This window comes from Lampetra planeri, chromosome 3, assembly GCF_965212315.1.
Source record: "Lampetra planeri chromosome 3, kcLamPlan1.2.h2, whole genome shotgun sequence".
NCBI classification, from domain to species: domain Eukaryota; kingdom Metazoa; phylum Chordata; class Hyperoartia; order Petromyzontiformes; family Petromyzontidae; genus Lampetra; species Lampetra planeri.
The window spans coordinates 15,608,885-15,631,175 of NC_136109.1; the positions used below are offsets into that span (position 1 = coordinate 15,608,885).

At 40.4% G+C, this 22,291-nt stretch overlaps 1 protein-coding gene across 12 annotated transcripts in view; it reads left to right on the forward strand.

Annotated features, from left to right (window-relative positions):
* HERC1 (HECT and RLD domain containing E3 ubiquitin protein ligase family member 1) overlaps window positions 1-22,291 on the forward strand; it is a 116,587-nt gene that overhangs the window by 65,986 nt on the left and 28,310 nt on the right. For 5 of the 12 annotated variants that reach the window (XM_078621734.1, XM_078621794.1, XM_078621742.1 and 2 more), the window contains 15 exons: window positions 1-830; window positions 1,908-2,103; window positions 2,666-2,853; window positions 3,645-3,761; window positions 5,237-5,492; window positions 5,907-6,025; window positions 6,598-6,869; window positions 11,301-11,566; window positions 12,353-12,405; window positions 12,561-12,761; window positions 13,451-13,625; window positions 15,912-16,188; window positions 17,119-17,329; window positions 18,836-19,095; window positions 19,888-20,015. In XM_078621734.1, the coding sequence (XP_078477860.1) occupies window positions 1-830; window positions 1,908-2,103; window positions 2,666-2,853; window positions 3,645-3,761; window positions 5,237-5,492; window positions 5,907-6,025; window positions 6,598-6,869; window positions 11,301-11,566; window positions 12,353-12,405; window positions 12,561-12,761; window positions 13,451-13,625; window positions 15,912-16,188; window positions 17,119-17,329; window positions 18,836-19,095; window positions 19,888-20,015 (3,549 nt within the window). The remainder of the gene's footprint in view (window positions 831-1,907; window positions 2,104-2,665; window positions 2,854-3,644; window positions 3,762-5,236; window positions 5,493-5,906; window positions 6,026-6,597; window positions 6,870-11,300; window positions 11,567-12,352; window positions 12,406-12,560; window positions 12,762-13,450; window positions 13,626-15,911; window positions 16,189-17,118; window positions 17,330-18,835; window positions 19,096-19,887; window positions 20,016-22,291) is intronic. The other 7 variants (XM_078621801.1, XM_078621771.1, XM_078621805.1 and 4 more) reach the window with 7 other exon arrangements.

Here is a 22,291-nt window from a genome sequence, read left to right on the forward strand (position 1 = left end):
TGTGCTGAATTCTTGGTCACCCAGCGACACTCCTCTGGCCAATCTGGAGCCCTGCGAGCCGGTTCCTTTTGATGCCGGCCGCTTGCACGGTGTGTCTGCATCCACGCTACTGGACCTCACGCACCTCACAGGAATCCAAGAGGACTTGGGTCTTTCTGGCGGGAAAAGTGTAAAGGGCTCCTCAGGCGGTGGAAGAAGGTCCGATCGGAGGCCACCTCCCCGTAAGCAGGAATCCCAGGAGAAAGCTGAGCTCGATCAAACATTGGACGAGGAGCCAACGCAAACCTTGGTTGAAGATGGGGGAGAGAGTGCGGAAGTGAAAGCTGCAGACCTGCAAACTGATGGACAGCAGTTGGCCACCTCGGAAGCCACCAACGTACCAATGGTCAAATCTCCAGAAGCTGCTGCCATTAGTACATTTGAAGTACATAAAAAGAAATGTCATGATTCATGCAAGAGTCATGAGGCTGAGATTCGTGCCGTGCAGATTTCTTTTCTGTGCCTGGGTGCAATGAAAGCATTGAGTGTCCTGCTAAGCTGTGGTCGGTACGCAGAGCTGCTGCTTGTTCCCAAGGCATGCCCAGATGGAGGGAACCACAATGCAGACCGTGGTGGTATGAGCCCCTCGGGAGGCCAGTCTGGGCACGAAGAGACTGAGCTGAGGGCTTCCCTGCAGGCGTTGATGCGCAGTGTGGTGCGTCGTGCCGTGTCGCGATCCCCAATCAAGTGGGCCATCTCACTGGGTGAGATGGAGCGTGCTCAGTCTGTAATCCACAAGCTGGCAGTCCGAGGATTGTTGGAGGAGCGCTTGGGTTTCCGCAACAGACAAGGTGAAGTATTTATATATTAAAGAGCTTTATAATTGAACTAATTAGTTATTTTCCTACTTATTTTGGGGAAATTCCGAAGACCATCTTGGGCAAAAATGCTAAAGAATGATATTTGTAATCGTTTTGCTAATGTGTGTGTGTGTGTATATTATCTAGATCAGAAACTTCATCATTAATTAGCTCTGTTCAACCCAGTGCTGGATGAAGGTCTCCCCAAGTAAACTGCCATCCTTCATGGTACCACAATGTAACAATCCACGTGGTACCTGCACACAAGCCCATCTCGTCGCTTCATCTCTGCAGTGTATTTCCTATTGGGTGCTTTCCATAATTTTGGCTGCCATTCAGTAGGTATTCTTACCCATTGGCCATTCCTTGTATTGATGTGTCCTGCCCAAGTCCACTTACTATTCATATTGGCTTATAAATATGCACATTGACGAGACAGAAGTGTGAACACATGGATCGGCCAATATAGACAAGTGAGTGACATTGTTAAGAAAAGTGAGTGAGGTCGAAGCTAACCCCACAGAGTGACAGTCAAAGGAGGAGGGGACATGCCCAGGTGTGTCCACTTTGGAGATTTGAGCTATTAAATATTCTCATGTGCAGGAGCTATAGGTGTATCGTTGCATCTGAAAATGATGTGGAACCAGCTTGGGGAGGCTTTCATCCAGCAATAAACAGTATAATGCAGAAGATTATGATATCTGATATTGGCAGTCGAGACCAGAATGGTCCCCTTTCTACTCTCTAGGAGTTTTTAGTCCTGAAATGCATTCAACCCGAAACAATCGTACGCTCTCATTAATTGTAGGAAATGCAATATTCAGCTTCGAGCAATGTTACATATATCAAAACATGGAATTTTTAAACATGTTTATACATTGTTTATAAGCATATTTGCTCGTGTTCGTGCAGGATTGTTACTACTAAAGACATAATATATTGACAGCACCAGAGACAAGAACACTTCACCAATAGGCTACCCTTCAAACCATCTTTATTTTTTTATTGTGATGGCTTCCTTAACCCTATGCCTTTTTGTATTAACCATGCTTGCTTTTCTTTGTATAGAGTTTAATGCAGAAGATGGTGGTTCGGCTCCCATGACTGGACAGACGCCAGTCACCACCAGCCCATCCAGCTCCAGCACCACATCCCTCATGAGCAGCTCTCTGGAGGACACCACGACCGCCACCACGCCCGTCACGGACACCGAAGCTGCTCTCATTCCTGAATTGCCAGGACCAAACATGATGCAGCATGCTAGGTGAGCACGTCACCGATGAAGACAAATTCCGCACACGTGTGGATTCTGTCACGGTTTCCATGATGTGTTTTGTCCTGAAGTTGTATTAAACTATCCGATATTAATGGTAGTGCTCATGCAAGGCGTGCAGGTAGTGGTATCTCCGTTAGCTGCGATCAGACAAGGGGGTCTTGGATAATGGGTCCACGTGGGACGGTGCGCATCACTTCTGATGCTGTGGCGGGTCCTTTTGGTGCGAATTTATCTTCCATTTTTGGAAAATTCCATAATGAATTTGGCCTATTTTGGTTTTCTCTTTTGTTCCTATGAGCAGCACATTTTTGTGGTTCAAATGTTCATATTGGCTCCACTTCCTGAGAAAAATTGTCTTCCCCCATGACGGACGGAGCAACCGCATAAATGCTTTTAACTGCATTTGTAAAACGTTAAAACATTTGATCAATATTAGCAAATGCGGCGGCTGAATAATTTTCCCCGTTCAAATGTGTCGTGTATCAATAATGTGAGCAGTTCTGATGTCATTGCCCACCTTTAAATTTCACCAACTTCTGCTTTTCAACAGGAATGCAGCGTTCCAGAGCTACCAGCTGCCCCTTGGTCCTCCGCACCCGGCCCGGCGTGCACAGACACCGCCACCTCTCTCGCCTGCAACGGCCAGCTCCCAGCCAACGTCCCCGTCCGAGGAGACCTACCGCCGGCAGAGCCTTACGACCTCTGAGCCGCAGCACAACCGCCAGCCTACAAGGACAGGTGAGAGCTCCCCCACTCGCATAGGTTCTGAAATAAACATAATCATGGGCTTCACTGTATTTTCTTCCTCTCTGACTTCACGTGCCGTTGGTATAAAAGCTTGCTTGGGAAATTGTGATCACACAAATCTGATAGTTTTATGACTTATTTATGACCCAACTTTGCAATGGTTTGTGAATTACCGCTTAAGTATAAACATGTTTATGTTTATACGTGGCGTTTTCCATGGCTGGGAAAATGGTATTATCTTTGTACTTGTTTTGCATAGCAGAGTTAAATTTGTTTGTGTGTGTATGTTTTGTGTACCTCTTTGGCATGTATGTGCAGTGGTGTATCTTGACAATTATAAGTACCTTCTTTAAAATTACATGGAAGGTTTTCATCTTAGTTGTAAAATAGCTCCTGATCAACTCAAAGCTATTAAACACATTCTGAGATGTCAATAACACTTTTCTAAAAGAGAAAAAGGCAGTGTTTTAGGAAATGGTCCTTCATGTCTGAGAGATGAAGAATGACTATTTCCAGAAACATCAACTATTATACGCATTTTTTGTTGTTTATTTTCCTTTTAAGGGCAGTGTTTTTGATACGTGAGATAAACTATAGTTCATTTAAAAGCCTCTATCTGTATGTCCTAATATAAAATAATAGTGTATTAGGTAAATCGTAAATAAGTAATATGCGTGAAATGTTATTGCTCATACTGGTACCATGAATTCTCAATTGGATAAACATTGTCATTTGGATGAGTGAATGCCATCCAATATTGAATACTGCTCTTCTCTTATCAGCATCATCAGACCCCAGCAGCCGGCAGTCTTGCTCCCCTCCCCCACCACCAGTTGCCGTGCCACTGCTGGAGATGGGATTCCCACTGCGCCATATTCAGCGAGCCATGGAGGCCACAGGTAAGGGTATCATTTATATATTTTTTTTAATTATTTGGCTGCTATAAATTTCCACGTGATATACCATTTCGTTGAGCTATCATTTGTGGCCAGATCGCTTCTGAAAAGTCAGATAAATAGCTCAGTGGCATCTACATGGTAAAAGAAAAATAGTTTAGTTTTATTTGTATGTTTTTTGTGATTTTCTTCTCTTATACTTTGCACTCCTATCGTATTTTGGTATTCTTGTTGTAACGTTCTGCCCCACCCCTACTGCACATCTATGAAAAGAGATTTTTAGCTAATCGTATTCCTCCAATATAAATACATATTCAGATTCTAATTATACAAACCCAGAGTAATGGTTGTCTGATATAAATCTATGTGCTCAACCTGTTTGTGACCTCGGGGTTCTAAGTTTAGTGTTGTCTTCTCAGGCCACCATCTGATTTATCAGTCGCAAATCTGAAGCTTAAATTTCACTACATCTAGTTTGCATCATTACCTTGATTGCCAAAATGTATGCAAAAGTCTTGCTCGGGGTTATCTTTGGAATTATGTATAGCTCTGTTAAACTGACCATTCTCTATTTCCATTAATGAAATTATCTATTTTGATTTAAAGCTTTCGTGACTGCAGGGATTCATATTTTTGGTTCTTTTGGTAAAGTTTCCCTTCTACATGACTTTACTGAAAGAACCAAGAATAGAAATGATCTATGTCAATGCGTTATTGCATTTTCTGAAACCATGCACAAATAAAAGTTATGCTCGGTCATCTGTGATTTCTCCCAATGTGTTGTGTGGTAAACTTTATTCATTTGACTTATATTCCTCATTCAGTTGTCTAATTACGACCACATCAGTAGTTTATGAACCTTGACTATTTAAATACAGAAAAAAATATGTTTCTGCCGTCTAGATGTTGGATTTTAACTTTAGTTAATTTAACCAGTAGTTATATCCAACATTCCACCATATATATTCCTGATTTCAGCATCTTAAGATTGAATGTTGATGTCAATAAGTATTTCTTGTGAACTAAAGTTATTCCGTGTTACACATATGCTGCAATAAAGCTGGGATTCATGGCGAAGAAGTTCTGCAACCCGCAACTACGATTTTTTTTGCAATACCAATTCCAGAGATGGTGTGAAGCCATGCCAGCTCTCGTATCGCTTGCCTGGCTGCATTCCTTTTAAAAATCAATCAATGTTCTGCTTATCACAATTTGCATACTTCCAGAGTAATCTCTTTCCACAGTAATCTCTTTTCAGAGCAAGAGAATCTCAAAGTTTGAAAAATGACATGACATTATTAAATGTTCTATTTGCACGTAAAGTATTATGTATCTGCCGGCCCCCGCAAATGACAGGATCCGATGATGAGAAGATGATTAAAGGATGATATGCAAAAAAACGAGATTTCGTCTTTTGTTTTTGTATTTTTATGCACCAGTGAGGTTTTTTTTATGCCCTTGTAAAAATGTCGGTGCAGGCACCCGAGGAGATGCAGACACACAGAATGTTACCCTGCTGGCCACGTGGATGCTTGAGCACCCATATATGGAGGACGAGGAGACCACCTCGGCTGCATCGTTGCCTAGTCCTGGCACGGCGGGGGCATCTGGGGGTCCGGGCTTGTCTGGGGCGGCCTCAACTGCTGCCACAAACCCCAAAATGGCAGAGCGCAACACGACTCAAGGCATGTCCACCAGTGAGACCGCCGAGCTCGAGGAGGGCTTCAGTGAGAGGTCAGCGTGTGCCTTGTTGTGACCCAATTTTATGAGATTGTTTTAATACACCGTTCTTTTAGATGTCAACCGACGGCCAATGTGAATTGCTTTTTGCATTGGTCAGCATATGACCATGCACTTGAGTGGTGAATTTGTATTGTACGTTTTTCTTGTTTTATAATGAAAATGTTTGTTACCAACTTGGACTATATTGTTTTGTTGGATGTGGGGAGTTGGTTTGTAGGATTTATACAAGGACTTTTCTTTGAGATTCATATTTTACTGATCTTCCTTTACCACGGTTTCTACTTGAAAAGGAATGAGCAGCAGCAAATAAAGAGTATAGTCTGCGTGTATAATTCTGATTATACACAGATGACCGTGAAGAAATATTTACGGCTTTTGACAGCAATGCTTTGCTCTGCTGTGCAGTCCGTTCGACCAGGTGGAGAGAGGCAGCATGCTGGGTATTCCTCTGACACGGGTCAGGCCTCCTCCAGCACGCAGACACCGGCTCAACCTGGCTGCGCGCACTCTGCTCGCACGTGCGGGTATGGCTGGAGTCATTTTTTTTTTCTGCACTCATTGGCTGGATGTCCGAAAAAATGTAGGGTATGCAGATTGGACATGTATGTAAATTTTTTATTATAAGATGACAGCACGTTGGGACTAGATGTCTCTTTGGTCCAAGGTAAAAATAAAAAAAATGCCAATCCAATTTATGAAGCAAAAAATCTCAAATGTGAACATGCACAAAGATATAAAACTAGATAGATCCCCTTAGTTAAAAATTATTCAAATTAAAGTGGGCATTCACCTGCAGCAATAGCCAATGTGGAGCATATAATTTCCCCACCTTTGACTGGTTGAAATTGTTACTGTTGCATACAAATGCCTTTGTCTTTCATTATGCAGGCTGCAGGCTTTTGAAGTTTGAATTATTTTATAGTTGCAAGAGTTTTTTAAATAGTAATGTGTTAGTTTAAATCTCATATATTTACTTACACGCATGTAAGCTGCCTTTATCTTTTGAAGAAAACAAATAATAGCTTTTATACACCATATTGAGAGATGTTTGGCCACGGGTTCTTTGCGCTGGTTACGAGCGAACTAATGTCTGCAGCAGGCATTTACCGCTCGGCGCGAGGTGAGACTGTGAGTGGCAGCGGCACCGGCGGTGGCAGCAGCGCAGCAAACAGCGGTGCACCTGCACGTGAGGGCGTGACGGCCCCGCAGCGAGGTGACCAAGGCTCGCTCTACGACATGAGCCTGGATGAGGAGCTGGACCTAAGCCTTGATGAGGAAGCAATGGAGGAGATGTTTGGTCAGGATCTGGCCAGTGAGAGCGAGCTGCTGGGGATGTGGTTCCCGGAGGTACTGGATTGGCCGACTTGGGTGTGTGCTTGCAGCGCTTGCTGCCTTTTTTGCTTCTCTTTAACACCACTCACATTTAATCTTGATTTGAAGCTTTCGTAACTGCAGGAATAAATACTCTTTGGTTCTTTCGGTAAAGTCACGTAGGTAGAAAAAGAATAGATCACGACGTTTCGATCACAACACAAGCAATCGTCATCAGGTGGGACAACCACAAGCAAGGAAAAACTGCTGAAGTAGGCCACTCACGTTTGTTTGCAAATTTAATATGTTTTACTCCAGTTCAAATAGAATAGTTACTGAAGTTAATGTGCAGATACACCTTTGTTGTATTTTAATTAATTACATTTGCACATTAAATGAAAAATACAGATCTGCATTTGTAGATTAATAATACTCCCCAATTTTTTTTTTTCCCAAAAACAAAAGCAGCTTCAAAAGCTTTTATTCCAATATAAAGTGAAACTCCTCTTGTCTGTCGTAATATGGAGGGATCGGGCAATACACAAGTAAACTCATGAATTTAAAGTTGGCCATGAATAATTCAAGCTGCTGAAAAATTACTCAATATTAACTACCCCACATTTAGTTAATGGTACCTTTTAACAGTTGTATTTGTAACAACATTTATTGGACTTCAATCAACTGCCATTCTTCACTTAGTGCATCAGAGACCCTGACATCATGAAATCTCCACTGCTGAAATATTGGTGTGATTTCACACCAGAAAATGTGGACTTATTTTTGGCTGTAGAAAGCCATGATTTCTCTAGATATTATAATTTCGCCTAAATTCCAACATAGACAATATATAATGAGACATCCTCCCATAATTATTTTTTTAACATAACAGCTAAAGAATGGTGGCAATTGACCTGGTTTTTAAAATAAAAACTGTATATTAGTTCCTTTGTGTTTAATTACCCTCTTTACATAGCAATTGCTTCGTTTTAGAGGCCATTATGAAGTGTAATTTGCTGTAGACCCTAAACCCATTCTACAGCAGGAGCAAACACCACTGCAACGAAGACGCTTTAATTGTGGCTGGAAATTATGTATTGTATGTTGGAGATGCACAGATAAAAATGTAGCCATGGATCGTTTGACCCCTACAGATAATAGAATTTGTGGCTAAAAGGATGATAGATGAGGTTAACATGCCGATACTGTTGCCCCCTCTCTAACCAACCACATTACCATGTCAGAATATGAATGAGAGATGGTTTTTAATTGGAATACTGTAAAATAGTATAAAGCATTGCAGCAGGGTTTTCGAGTAAACACTTAAAAAATCTGTCCTGTAAATGTTTTTATGAATTAATGTACAACGTTAATATGCTCATTGCACTGAGCACTAACCACAAAGGTAATTTGAAGAGCATGCTGGTGTCGGTTTTCGGGTGTTCTGGTGACAATCAACATACTGACCCCCCCACTTCCCATGGCTTCTGGCAAAACTTCCTTTCTTGTAGTGAGATTGTAAGGTCAACTTCACAGCTATGGCAGTATATTCCATGGATAGCAAACCTAGTCTGAATCGTAGATAATGAGAATTTTTTATAGATGTTAACGATCATATGGGAAGATTATATTACGTAATTTTATTAACAACAGAAAGTATTGTTTTGGTAGTCTGGAAGATTTTGTAAAAAAAAATGTAGTGACTATTGCAAAATTATTGAAAAGGTAGCTTCCATTGATATTAATTTTAAAATGACCACACCACTGCAGATTTAACTTTGTTAATAAAAATTCAAAGGAACCTGCCTTTCCGATAACGCATGAATATAGACTCGTGTCTACTAACAATGTTATGATATTAGGTGAATGGCAAATGTTTATGCATGGCTAAAATATAATTGTGTTTGCATACAATTGACGAATGTCAGTACAAAATATGATAATAGGTTTTCCCCTTTTTCTGGCAACAAAACAGGTGTGTTAAGATGTTTAAACACCACACTGAAACATTTTACAAGGAATCATGTCTGCATTAACCACAATACTTGTGGTCAAAATGCAAAAAAAAACGTACTCTGATAATATATGCATTGTCCTTGAAATTGATTGGTCCACACCAGACAGCTTTCTTTTGAGCCTTGTCTCAAAACGGTGTGAGACCAGAGGACGCCAAAAGGCGTACAGCCCAAAGACAATGCCACTATCAGAGTAATGAGGGCTCGGGGTGAGCATCTACATATGTGATAGTGCATTTTCTTTGGGCTGTACGCCTTTTGGCGTCCTCTGGTCTAACACCGTTTGAGACGAGACTCAAAAGAAAGCTGTCTGGTGTGGACCAATCAGTTTCAAAGACTGCATATATATCATCAGTGTGTTTTTGGTTTGCATTCTGACCACAAGTATTGTGGTTAAAGCAGACATGATTCCTTGTAAAAGGTTTCCGTTTGGTGTTTTAACATCTTAACACCTGTGTTGTCTCTTTGGGTCTTTTGGTAAAGTCACATAGATAGAACAATGTTAAAATTATAAAAAATCACGACGTTTCTATCGCAACACAAGCAATCGTCTTCAGGTTAAAAAATACAGGAGGCAGACTGCTGAGGCAGGAAGAAATGTAGCGGTTGAGCTACTGCAGCCAAACGTTATATACGTTTTGAGATGGGTACAACCCAAGGGTAAGTGGGCGGGGCTCGAGATGGAATTTGCAAGTAAAATGTAAGATCGCAGAGCTAGGCATACCTCGGCTAATCATTGTCTGCATTAACCACAATACTTGTGGACAGAATGTTAGCAAAAAGTAAAGACGATCAGTATTACCTTGGTGTCGCGGAATCTCTGTTTTGTTGCCAGAAAAAAGGGTAAAATCTATTCTCGTTTTATCTTTAATTGTATAGGAACAAAATGGGGCAAATCTATAATTGCATTTACAAGACATGAACAATTTGACATTGGTTTTGTTTGTCATGGTAATACGATAATAAAAACTAATTTCACAATAAAATATGATAGCTTAACATTTTAAAAAAAATTCTAATATATTTTTCCAGAACACAAATTAAAAATGTATTTTTACATGCATTTTGCGATATGAAAGATTATTTGTGTCATGTGCCATGTCTTTTTATTCCAAGTTCAAAAATTACACGTTCAAATTCAGTCGTTGGTTCTGCATGGGCATATGATTTGGATGTTAAGGTTTGTCAGCAGGATATGCCCAGATGTACATATCATTGTGCACTGGCCATGGTTCGCTGGTTTCATCGCAAAAAAACATCAAAAGCCAATAAAAGAAAGCATTTCTGCAGTGTAAATTCCACACTGAAAATGTAACAAACTGCAGCCAAGGTTAAAGCAAAGGGAATTAAACCATTTTGGTTGCCACCCACAGGCTGTCATAGAAAGGGCTTTATATTTGTGGAACAATCACCAAAGTGTTAGTTGTATAGCAGCCCACTTTCATGCAATCTCACCTGCATTGTTGCATTGAATCCACTCATTCAGTTGATTTAGTGAATCGATACAACATAATCATTTCTGATTCTTCTGGATTACCTCTCAAACATCAACATTGCTCTAACTTGTTTCTTTTTGAGCAACAGCGAAACAGTCTCGTCTGCATTGATGGGGGGGACGTTGCTTGTGAAACACTTATCCATTACTAAATAACAACATGAAAGCGATTCCAACTGCACACAGCTATTTAATTAAATATACATGAGCACAGTGTATGAATAAATCACCTGGGATGTGTTAGAGCTCATCAGATCTAAGAAGCCAAGTAGAATTCATCCTGCATGGTATTTGGACGGGTGACCACCACGTGTAACGAAACAGGTTGTTACAGAACGCTTAGTGGGCTTTTTGGGCAGCAGAGAGTACTGCAGCAACATGTTTTTGTTTTCTATACGTTTTGCTCCCCGCCTTCATCCCACTGACCAGCGTGGTGAAGTACGGTCATATAACCCCCAGGACTGGCATAGCTTGGGGAAAACCCTCATCAGTAGTAGATTGACAAAGGGCATTACATGTATATGACCTCATTTACACCAGACAAACACGTCTTAGCAAAGTACTGCAATTGCAAACTACATTAAGCTGACAAGGTGCAAATGCACCACAAAAGCTTCCGTGTAAGCACCTGGTATGAGCAGTCCTTTCTATTTATTTCCACAGCCCTTTGTCCATCCACTGAAGTTGAACGTGCATCAAGGTGTGAAATTGTCGTGATAACACTTGCTTTTTTTGTGTCAGAATATTAGTCTTTGGTAAAAGGATGTAATTTGGCACCTAGTGGCCTAAGCGTGTATGTATTGTAGACAATTAATTTTAAGCCGTGTAAATGTTCAAAATCCCATGTAAAATGTTTGAGATAATCATGAACATTGGCTTTCAAAGCTATTGCAAACGTCCAAAGAAAAATAGAACTTGCAGCCTTGTTGTTAAAATGCGCACAAGCACCATCACAACAGCTGTGTGGGTCTGCCTCTGCAGCACGTGCGCGAGCTGGACGATCCTGAAGAAGTGCTCTGCGAGCTCTGCGACATCACTACGCCCACGTTCAACCAACACATGCGGCACCACCACGCTGGCTGTGGGGGCAGTGCTGAACGGCAGGGCTACCGCAGCAACGGCTCGTACGTGGATGGCTGGTTTGGAGGGGACTGCGGCACTGGCAATCCCTACTACCTGCTTTGCAGCCGCTGCCGAGCCAAATACCTCGCTCGCAAGAGCAAAAAGGGGCTCTCTGGCTCAGGAAGGTAGCGTGCTGTTTAGGCTTAAAATAACTCTTATGCACGATCGTTTTATTTATACGTGGTTGAGTGTGCGCGTTTGTCTATAAACGGCCAAGGACGGCGGTGTTATTTGAAGTTTATACTTGCGTGTGGGTTAAGAACAACTTGTTGACTTCCCACATTGGTACGCAACACCGGCTGTCCTTTAGATTGCCATGCCTCTGTCGTATGGATGTGAAATGTACACCATTGGTTCATGGCAGTTAACAGGAGTGTCGTCCCCATGTGCTTGTGTTGTGAAATCACTTTCAAATAAAAAATAATCTTTCATTTTCTTGAGTCAAGGGTATTTATAGTTTGGCCCAAACATCTATATACTATTCTGTTTGAACTCTAGAGTCTTTAAGTCAGCTGTTAATAAGTCTAAATTGAAAAGCTTACATTACAGTTCAATAGTGTACCATCATTTTGCCATGATCCGGCATCATGACCACATGAATAATGTCTGACTTTTCTACCAGTTTGTCGTATCGGTATTGCCTTCAAGCGATGTTTTTGCCAAACTATAACAGAATAGGCAATGCTGCTTACGGACTACTACTTGGTGTGCAATATTTACATTCTGTGATGCTACAAATATCTCCTAAAAATTACGTAACAAAGTATATTTAAAATTACTTTTTACGTAAATATTTCACGTAGAGTTTTTTCCCATTTGTGAAATGTGTTGATTGAGGTTGAGAATATTTAGTTGCTAGCAGAGTTAAATTTGTATTTCTCCACGTTCATAATCGGTATTTGTCATTGCAGTGGTAAGGGTCGAGCTCTGGACCTAATTGGCAAGCAGGAGAGTCTCTATGAAGGTAATCGGGAATGGTTTTCGTATTAAGATACCATTAATATACTACAATTGCTGTCGATTGCTATAATTTTCACGTCGTGCTGCGTCAATGGGATTGCTTGCAAAAATTAACCGCCCAACCGGCATTGATGAGTGTTGTGTGTGCATCTGCTACAGAAGATTGGGACCTACTGGAGGTAGATGAGGATGACCGCCTCACAGGGCTGGAGGATTTTGACTTGCTGGCTGCCCCGCTTGGCCTCAATGAGAGGAAGATTGTCCCAGATCCGGTTCAGTTCCCTGACAGTGACCCCCTGGGTGCATCTGTTGCAATGGTCACTGCCACAAGCGGCATGGAAGAGACACTGATGCAGATAGGTTCGTCATTTCCGAACACAATGACATCTTTCCTTTCATATAAACCTCTTCAATTAGTATTGATTTGTTATTGAGATTGTGTGTGTTTTATTAATTATGTTTCCACAATGTGAAGCAAAATGAATATATTTGGGTACATGAGGCATGCACAGTATAGCTAATGGTTAATAATTTCCCATGGGTTGCACATTCATTATCAACATGAATGCATCCAAATTAATTCTAGAAAGAGATTACCTTTAATAGTTGTTTTGGTGATGGTCCCTGGGAACTAACAGGAAAGGATCTATTCTGTCATTTCCTGGTCAGTGTATCAGCCAAAACATTGACCATTATTGTTTTTTTTCACCACTTCCAGGAAACCTATTTCCTTTTTTGTTATGTTGTTGGGCAAGATTTATAAAAACCAAGGCTGACATTTTTAAACCTAAATATCTTATTGTGGTCTTTGTTTTTGAAAATATATTTCACGATTGGGATTGTTTCTTGTTGAATTATGCATAACTGAAATTGTAGCCTATTAGAAGGATGTTTCGGAGCCTCTACCCACGATCCTTATTTTTAACAAGGACCACCCTAAATTATATACAGTATATTTGGTCTGTAAGAAGTGTGTATGTTTGGTACAAATACAAAAAAATCACATCTGCAGGTAATGATGCCTTCATGCTGTTTGTCTCCAATTGCAGGAATCTTGGGCTCTGTTGAAAAGCAGACCTCTAGCCGTGTGTCCCTGGGGGAACAGGCAGTGATTCTGCGTGACCCCCATGATCGCATCCTTGCCCTCAAACGTGTGACTGCTGCAGCTCAGATCTTACTGGCTCGAACTATGGTCATGAGGACACTGTCTCTCCTTTCCGTCAGGTCAGTTGTGTGATGCGCAGCTTGTGTTCTTCGTGGCCAAACAATTCTCAATTTAGAGTTTTTAATTTTGGAATATTTTTATTTATACAAGTGGTGTGATCCTTTATGCATATATTATCTTGGAATTGGCCTTCTACAACGGATTAGTCCAGTTTGTGTCTCAAGTTAATAACTGACCTCTGGCCTTTTGTATGGTAGGGTGACATTTCTAGTTACGTACTTGGTTAATTTGCGTAGCTATCATGTTTTGTTACATTATCCACATTAGAAATTTACAATTTGTATTAAACAAAATGTTTGCTTACAGGATGGTTGTTGGTTAAATATTATATTGCTGAGTTCTTGGGTTTGCCAGTTAAGCCTCATTCAGAGTCCATCAAACTTCCATTTTATAGGCCTTTGATGCATTGAGTAGTAATAAATACAATTCCTAGCTTTCCATCTATCGTGTGTTGCTGTCTGTCCTGTGATCTCAAACCTTATCTGTAGAAATGGCCAAATGATAGTTGCCGATACTCTTTCTAGTATAACCTGTGTACATTTTTATGTTTTTAACTACTCTGATGTTTACATAAGCTATTTATAAAACTGGGCATTACTGATGTGAATTTAAACCCTACTTGATATTACCGCATATGCAAATTTGTGGGTGGGCTCATTGTCAGAGGCACAGTTGACATGACCTCATTTGAGCCATTCGCAGCTTGGGTGCATAATTATATCAACAAAACACTGTTGTGGACCTCAACATTGGAAACATTGCAAATTGTGTAGAATTTAATATAAACAAATTATTGGACACCAGCATTTCTTATTCAATAAAGTCTTAATTCTTTGGTGCTCTGTCTGCAGCTTCTCGCCTAAGATATCCCGCCTAGTTTGAGTGACTAATCTGGACTCTGTGAGATGGCTGTGAATGATTGGGTTGCATCTGAGGCTAATTGTGTGGGATGCAGTGCAACAGAGATTATATTTTAAGCAGCTTCCAAAGGTTATCTCTGGTGGGGTGGTGGCTAGTGGGGGGGGGGGGCACAGGGAAAGTTTTTTTTGAGGGGGGGGGGGGAGAGATTTTGCAGTAACATTCAATAAGCAGCCTATAATCTGTGATTTATTCATATAAGGCCAGTAAGTCCCCCATACTTATCAGGGAAGTGCAGATAGTTGCTTTTGGGAAGAAACTAAAGTGCCTTGTGTATACAACGTATTTGTCTGCACTTATTTTTTTTATACTTCTGTGCTTGTTGCAGCTGAGCTGGTGTAAACGCTGTCAAAATTGATCGACTTGAGTGCCTGCTTGATCTGAGGAAGATTTAAAAAATATGTCTTTAAGCAGGGAAAAACAATCTAACTTTTTGGATAGACCATGAATTTTCAGTTAAATCAGAGCTATGTGTTCATTGTTTTCTGTGTCGGCCTGCACTACTTCAACTTTCAATTTGTATTGCATTGTTTTTTTTATGCCAGTATATGTACAGCGACCTATGAAAAGATATGATTGCTTACTTACAATTGATAATGTATCACTAATTGTCCTATTTATGAGGTTTATAATTAACCTTTCCCCAATTTGTCAATTGAGCACATTTTGTTTTCCTCTTACATTCTTCAGCACACACTTATGTGTAGTGGTGGTAGGCCAAGCATGATGACCTCTACCTCATGATGTAATCCACATGTCATCGATATAAAAATAGAGTACCTAAATAGCATTACTCACCCAGTTAAATGTTTGTTAGTAATAGTCACTCGAATAATTGTTGTGTGTATATTATACATAATTGCAGCAATTTTATATATACATTTGTAAAGTAAAACAAGTAAATTGTAAACGTTAATTATGCGTGTAGAATGTCTTTTGTACTGTACGTAGCCAACCGTGCTAATCGGATGCGCAAAGGGAAGGACAACAACATTTTTTAATTACATTGATATGTGAAATTAATTAATGGTAGAAGTCATTAATGCATGATAGATTAAATTTACTTTACAAAAGAGCAATTTTGATTTCAAGTTAGAAGAGTTTGCAAGACCTAAAGTTGACATAATTATTTGACCTATCAAATTTTGTTTTTAAGAACAGTTTTTTTACGCAAATGTTATTCTTATTCAATTTAGGGTAAAGGAGTGTACAAAACTGTACCGACACAACAAACAGGAAACATGATAATTGATTCATGGATAGAATCATGACCCCTGGCAATTTATCAATACATTACTGATAGGTATAAATGAATAGCTGTGCATTAGTTTTGAAGTGATTTTTTTTTTATATGTTTTCTATTCTAGTGGCTCGGCATGCAGCTTGACAGCAGGGCTGGAGGCCCTGGGCCTCACGGACATCCGCACGTTGGTGCGCCTCATGTGCCTTGCGGCCGCTGGAAGGGTGGGCCTGACCACCAGTAGCCCCAGCAGCAGCCCTGAGCACCTGCCGGACGGTTGCAGCATCATCAGCTCCAAGATGCACAAGCCCATCTCCTGCCTGGCGTATCTCAGCTCTGCCATCGGCTGTCTCGCTTCAAACAGCCCCAGTGCAGCCAAGCTGCTTGTTCAATTGTGCACACAGGCATGTAGCTCGATGATACACAATGTAAATGAAATACCTTTTTTTATTGAAGAAAAATTTACTCTAGCATATTTATAACATTTGTATCCCCTTTTGTTCTACTTAAGTGCATCTTATTTTGCAATAGATGGATTGTAAATATATTAATATATTTTGTATAGAAATCCGTATTATATATTTGTTTGAATTGGAAATTATACATGTATGACCATACAATATTAGAAAGCTAATTTTGGTTGGCTTTATGCCGTGATTCCTGGTTGCTTGGCTTTTTGGCTGGTGCACAAGTGTCCGTGCACGGTGGTAATTACGACACCGCGCACATCTGTGTGATGAAGTCAGCCACATCTCAGTGATGAGCTGGGTTCGGTGCTTGCATCACTCATTCCCCGCACCCACCCTCCACCCAGGCTGTGAATAACCACGCACATTTGATAGAGGAGATGAGGGAGGGGAGGGGGAGCGGAGGGCGGGAGAGTGAGGGAGGTGAGAGTGAAAGGTCATGAAAGAGAGAAAAACGGAAAGAGGAGAGCGAGCTAAAGCGACAAGCAGTGGGAGAGGAATATGGAGAGGCAAGAGAGAGATTGAGGTGGGAATAAGGAGAGTGAGAGAAACAGGGAGAGAGATGGAGAGGAAGCGGGAATTGGTGAGAGACCGTGTAGAGAAAAGAGGAATATAGAGGGGGAGGATGAGGTAGAAGAGGGGGCAGAGGAATACAGACACAAAGCTAGAAATCGATATGTAAAAAAATAGAGGAAATCAAAGGTAGAGAAAGGTGGAGAAAACAGGGCTTTATATAAGAAGTGGCTGGCTGGCTGGCTGGGAGGGATGGATGGGTGGTCACATCCAAATGGTTGCTCGTATATTATGTGTTAGAAATGGATTGCATAAGCACCGAATTCATTAGTTACTATTGTGTGTGCATTTTAGGATCTGATTTCGGCAGCAACGGGAATGAACCTGGCGATGATTGAAGATCCATCTCAGCGCAAGCGACTGCCCAGCTTTCTGCGTGGTCCAGCAGAGGAGAATAAGCCTGTGGCCTCGCCAAACTTTGTTGTCACTCAGGCCCTAGTTGCACTTCTTGCTGAAAGAGGTGCCAAGCTGAGACCAGGACCTGACAAGGAGGAGGAAGCCAAAGGTTTTTTTTAATTGCTTTCATATTTGCTCATCGTTTTTTTATGGTAGCTGTTTTCGTTTTTAATTCAATCGTAGACATGCTTTGCAAAGACAACTTGAGTAATTAGTACACATCAATATTCATCGTTAATTCTAAGGCAAGTTAAACTTTCAACACATGGCATCCATGCAGGGTGGCTTGGGGACATTTCGACCACTTCTCTTAAAATCTACGATACGTTGCATCCGTGTGGTTGTTGGGAGCCTTTTGCACCCTGGGAACTAGTAACAATCAAACGTGACCTGAGGGGATTTGCATTGACCCGGAGTTCTTCTATACCCTTGCTGTGAAGGTATTTCTTCTGATAATTTTCCTAAACTCATAATAACAATAATTGACACAATCACAACCACAATAGCTGGGTGCACACAGGCTACATCTACAGTGGAATGGCAATGGTCGCTCACATTCATTTATTTAGCAATATCGTTGAAATATCAACATTGATTTAAATTTGATTAAAAACATATATATGGCTTTGGAGAACCCTTGTTTTAATTTGATATCGAAATTGTCAGGGTGATGCTTGTGGTTGCAGAGATGGGGATACGTATAAATATATAAGGGCTTCACGTTGGCGAGATGTTAACTACCTCGCCTGGTGTACAGGAGGACATGGATTCTATTCTGACCCTGATGCCTGTATGTGACACCTGTATATTTGGAGTTTGCATGTCCTGCCCGTGGTCACATGGATGTTTCTCCGGGTCCTCCGGTTTTTCCCTCCATATTTAAAAACATGCATTTAGAGTATTTGGTTGTTATACATTTCTGCATGATCAGCCACTTAATTGAGCTATTAATTGTGGCCAGGTCGCTTCTGAAAAAGAGCTATATAGCTCGGTAGGCATTACCTGGTCAAATAAAAATAGTTTCTTATATTTATCCATGAAACTGAAATTAGTCGCCTGTTATAGGAGATACTAAATAGTATTTTAACACGTAGGCTTTCGCGACCAATATGCATAATAGAGGTTGTTTTGAGTTAAATCGCGAAAATAAATAAATGTTGAAAGTGTGGTCACCACATCTACGCCTCCTATATAAGGAACAACAGTTTGACACAAATCTGGCTGTCGCATGATGAAGCTAGTTGTAATTACTGGCGAAACGTCGTACTCAGAATGTAAATATTGTGGCTTGGCTCTCCAACACACAGGTGTGCTGTACTAGTGACGAATTGGCATGTTCTGTTTACTTGACAACACTTACTAGTTCGCTGTGTCGGGTAGTGGCGGATTTTAACAACACATTTATTCTTCACCCAAAACCTCTTATGGATACTAAATATCATTGCAGATAATTTGATTGGTCACAAACCTGTAATTTTTTTAACGTGTAATGCAAATCAATTTATGATGCATCAGGTTTTAAAATCCAACCTTAATTATTATTTGAATGATCTTTTGGAGATTAATGCTTTTTCCTTTGGTTCATCTCCTCCCGTTTCCCTCCCTCACACTGAAGCGGGTGCATTGTCGCCTCTGAGTGTGGCTGCTTACTGTGCGACCCCCACTCTAGGTCCTCTGGAGCTGGCGAACGCGCTGGCTGCCTGCTGCCTGTCTGCGCGTCTATCGTCGCAGCACAGGCAGTGGGCCGCCCAGCAGCTTGTGAGAGCTCTGGCCGCCCATGATCGAGACAACCAGACCAGGCCGCAAACCTTTGCAGACATGACTGGGGACCTGCGCAAATGCCCCCAGATGAAGCTTGAAGCTCATCAAAACAGAGTGAGCGTCGAGTTCTGTTAAATCTTTTGAAATGAAAGTCTGTCCATCGTGAGCATGCAATGATGCATAGTTTAAATTGTAAATGTTGCGGGTTTACTCTCCAACACACCGGTGTGCTGAAGTAGTGACTAATTGGCACATTATGTTCACGTGACAAACCTTGCTCATTGGCTGTGTCGGCTGGTGGTGGGTTAATGACAAATTTATATTTAATCGAACCCAAAAAACCTTAATTATGAATGATGCATAGGTTAATTTATTAATTTGAATCAAGTTTTATGATGCACATCTTAATTGTACGTTTCAAATATCGATTGCTTACAATGAAAATTATATTCAAATGCTTGCTGGTGTTACGTCTGGCTTATTATAGTAAACAAGACTACACCAGTCAAAAGGAGAAACAATTCTAGAATTTAATAATAATAATTTGTCAAATTGCTTTGAGGGTGGGGACAAATAATTACTTGTCTGCAGGTCTAGGAATAAAGAATAACAGCTTTATTTTTTATCAACCTTCTTTTTTGAGTTTCGTAGTTATATTCCATAATTTGGAATGTTGATCAATTTCATGAATGGATTCTAAAATTAAACAAATAATTTTATTGCAAAGGAATATAAATGCTCCAGCAGAGACTGGCTTTCATATTTACTGCTCATCATGTATTGAGCAGTTATGTGATAAAAAAAATCCCTCTATTTTTCCACCATTGTGTCTTGGCTTGTTGGGGTTGACGACCATGATGTTGTAGTCATATTGGCACGACCCACTTCCGCTTCCACGTTTTGCAGGTGACGAGCTGCAGCTGGAGCAACAAGAAGCAGCTCCTGGCTACGAGCGGCAATGATGGGACTGTGAGGATTTGGAGCGTTTCCAAAAACCAGTACACGCTTCAGCAAACCTGCGTCTTTCACAAACTGTAAGATCAACCCCAAGCTTCTAATAAGCATCTTCTGATAAATACTAAATGAGTAAAAAGTAGTTTTATTTTCTAATCGCTCCACGTACGAAACGCATATAGCTCCTACGTGTTATGAACTAACGGTGCTTTGCTATCGTGTCAGATGGTGTTATTTCATATTACTTTCACCGGTGCTTTTTATTACCTGTGGGAAAAAATAGGCTTGAAATTTATGATGAGAAAGATAACACAAAGAGATGAGCATGTTACCATTGCATTTCATAGGTTGGTGTTGTGAAAATCAATGACCTGCACTACCTTTTGATTAAATTGTGTTCAGCTTTGCAGTGAGACGGCACCACTGGCAGATTTTTAATTCAGATTAATGTGTTTTAGTTTCCTCTCGAGCGATTAACTCGTGTGATTGGTTTACGTGTACAGTGTTAATGTTTCTTCGTGCAAATGCTTATGTTGAATACAGTTTGCATAGGGATTTTTAACAGAGATTTTAAGTGTGTACTATATTGCAGTTTACGAGGTTATGAGTTTAAAATTCCTTTGCCCTGACTGTCAGTATAACATAGAATGTAACAGTTTTTTGTGCCAATGCAATTCATGATTACGGAAAAATGCATTCACAATGCAGACAAATATCCTCATCACCTTTTATTATTGGCACAGCCTTAAAATGTTACTATTTATTTTAGAAAACATTTTTGGAATTGATCCTTCAGATCTGAAGGGTTTTGGCAGTTGCCTTGACTCCGTCATAGTTGGAAAATGCATCTCACATTGTGGGACCTTGAAAACATAATGAGGTTTCAGGATGTTAGATTTATTTATTTTTCATTGAAATATAATGGGTATCAAATAAACGTATAATAACATAATAGTTAAATTTATTTACAGCAAGGTAAAATTCCAATTCAAGCTATATGGGTATGTTTAGAATTGTATATATTTCCTTAATATATATAATTTTAACTAAATTGAACGTTCTTAAGTTTTTTCAAATATCCTATATAAAATGTATTAAAGTCCAAATATTTTCAAGGCGCACCACAGTAAAGTGCATTCTCCAATTATGAGCCAGTCACCGTGTCCCACAAGAATTCTCTGCTTTGAACAAACACCTTTCATAAAACTTTAGCCTCCTAATTATATTTGAGAATATATTAATGACGACAGTAGTCGACTCATGTAACATGTGCTGTAGAGGTGGCCGAGTGTCCTTGATACCTAATACCTTTCCAGAACACTGAGTCGATACCACTTCAGATATTTCGAATTATGGCAGTCATCAAAGATTAAACAAATTGTCGCACATCTCCAAATAATTACACAAAATAACATAAGTTACATAATCGGACCTCCTTGGCCGGTACCAAAATATGAGAATAGGTTTTTCCCCTTTTATCTGTCAACAAAACAGGTGTTAAGTTGTTAAAACACCAAACTGAAATGCAGACATGTTTCCTTGTCAAAAGTTTCAGTTTCAGTTTGGTGTTGTAACATCTTAACACCTGTTTTGTTGCCAGAAAAAAGGGGAAAAACCTAATAATAGTTTGGTACTGGCAAAGGGGAGGTCCCATGATGTAGCTGCTCACCCCGAGCTCTCATTACTCTGATAGTGCATTTGTCTTTGTGCTGTATGCCTTTTGGCCTCCTGGTCTAACACCATTTAAGACGAGGCTCAAAAGAAAGCTGTCTCTGGTGTGGACCAATCCGTTTCAAGGACAATGCATATATTATCAGTTTTTTGTTTGCATTCTGACCACAAATATTGTGGTTACTGCAGACATGATTCCTTGTAAAATGTTTCAGTTTGGTGTTTTAACAACTTAACACCTGTTTTGTTGCAAGAAAAAAGGGGGAAAACCTATTCTCATAATTTACATAATTTAAGAATATTTAACCTGCCAGGATGAAAACAATGAATTTGATTTGTCAAATGACTACCATTGCTCTTAGCTTGGTATAAGGGTACAGCATCTCGTTAAGAAAGCAAGGGGCTTGTCTTCTTAGGTTTTTTCGGTAAAGTCACGTAGAAAGTAAAATAAAATAAAAACAAAAATCACGACGTTTCGGAGGCAACACAAGTCTCCGTCATCAGGTGGGACCGTCACAGCCAGATTAGCTGTATCAAGTGAGGCAATGATTCAAGATGTAATCCCTTAAAAGCGAGTTGAGGGGGGAGGGAGAGGGAGGGGGGAGCTCATCAGACTATGGTAGCCAATGAAAGGAACGTATCGGGAGGGAGGGGGGGCGAGGCCAAAAGGGTGGGCGATGGACGT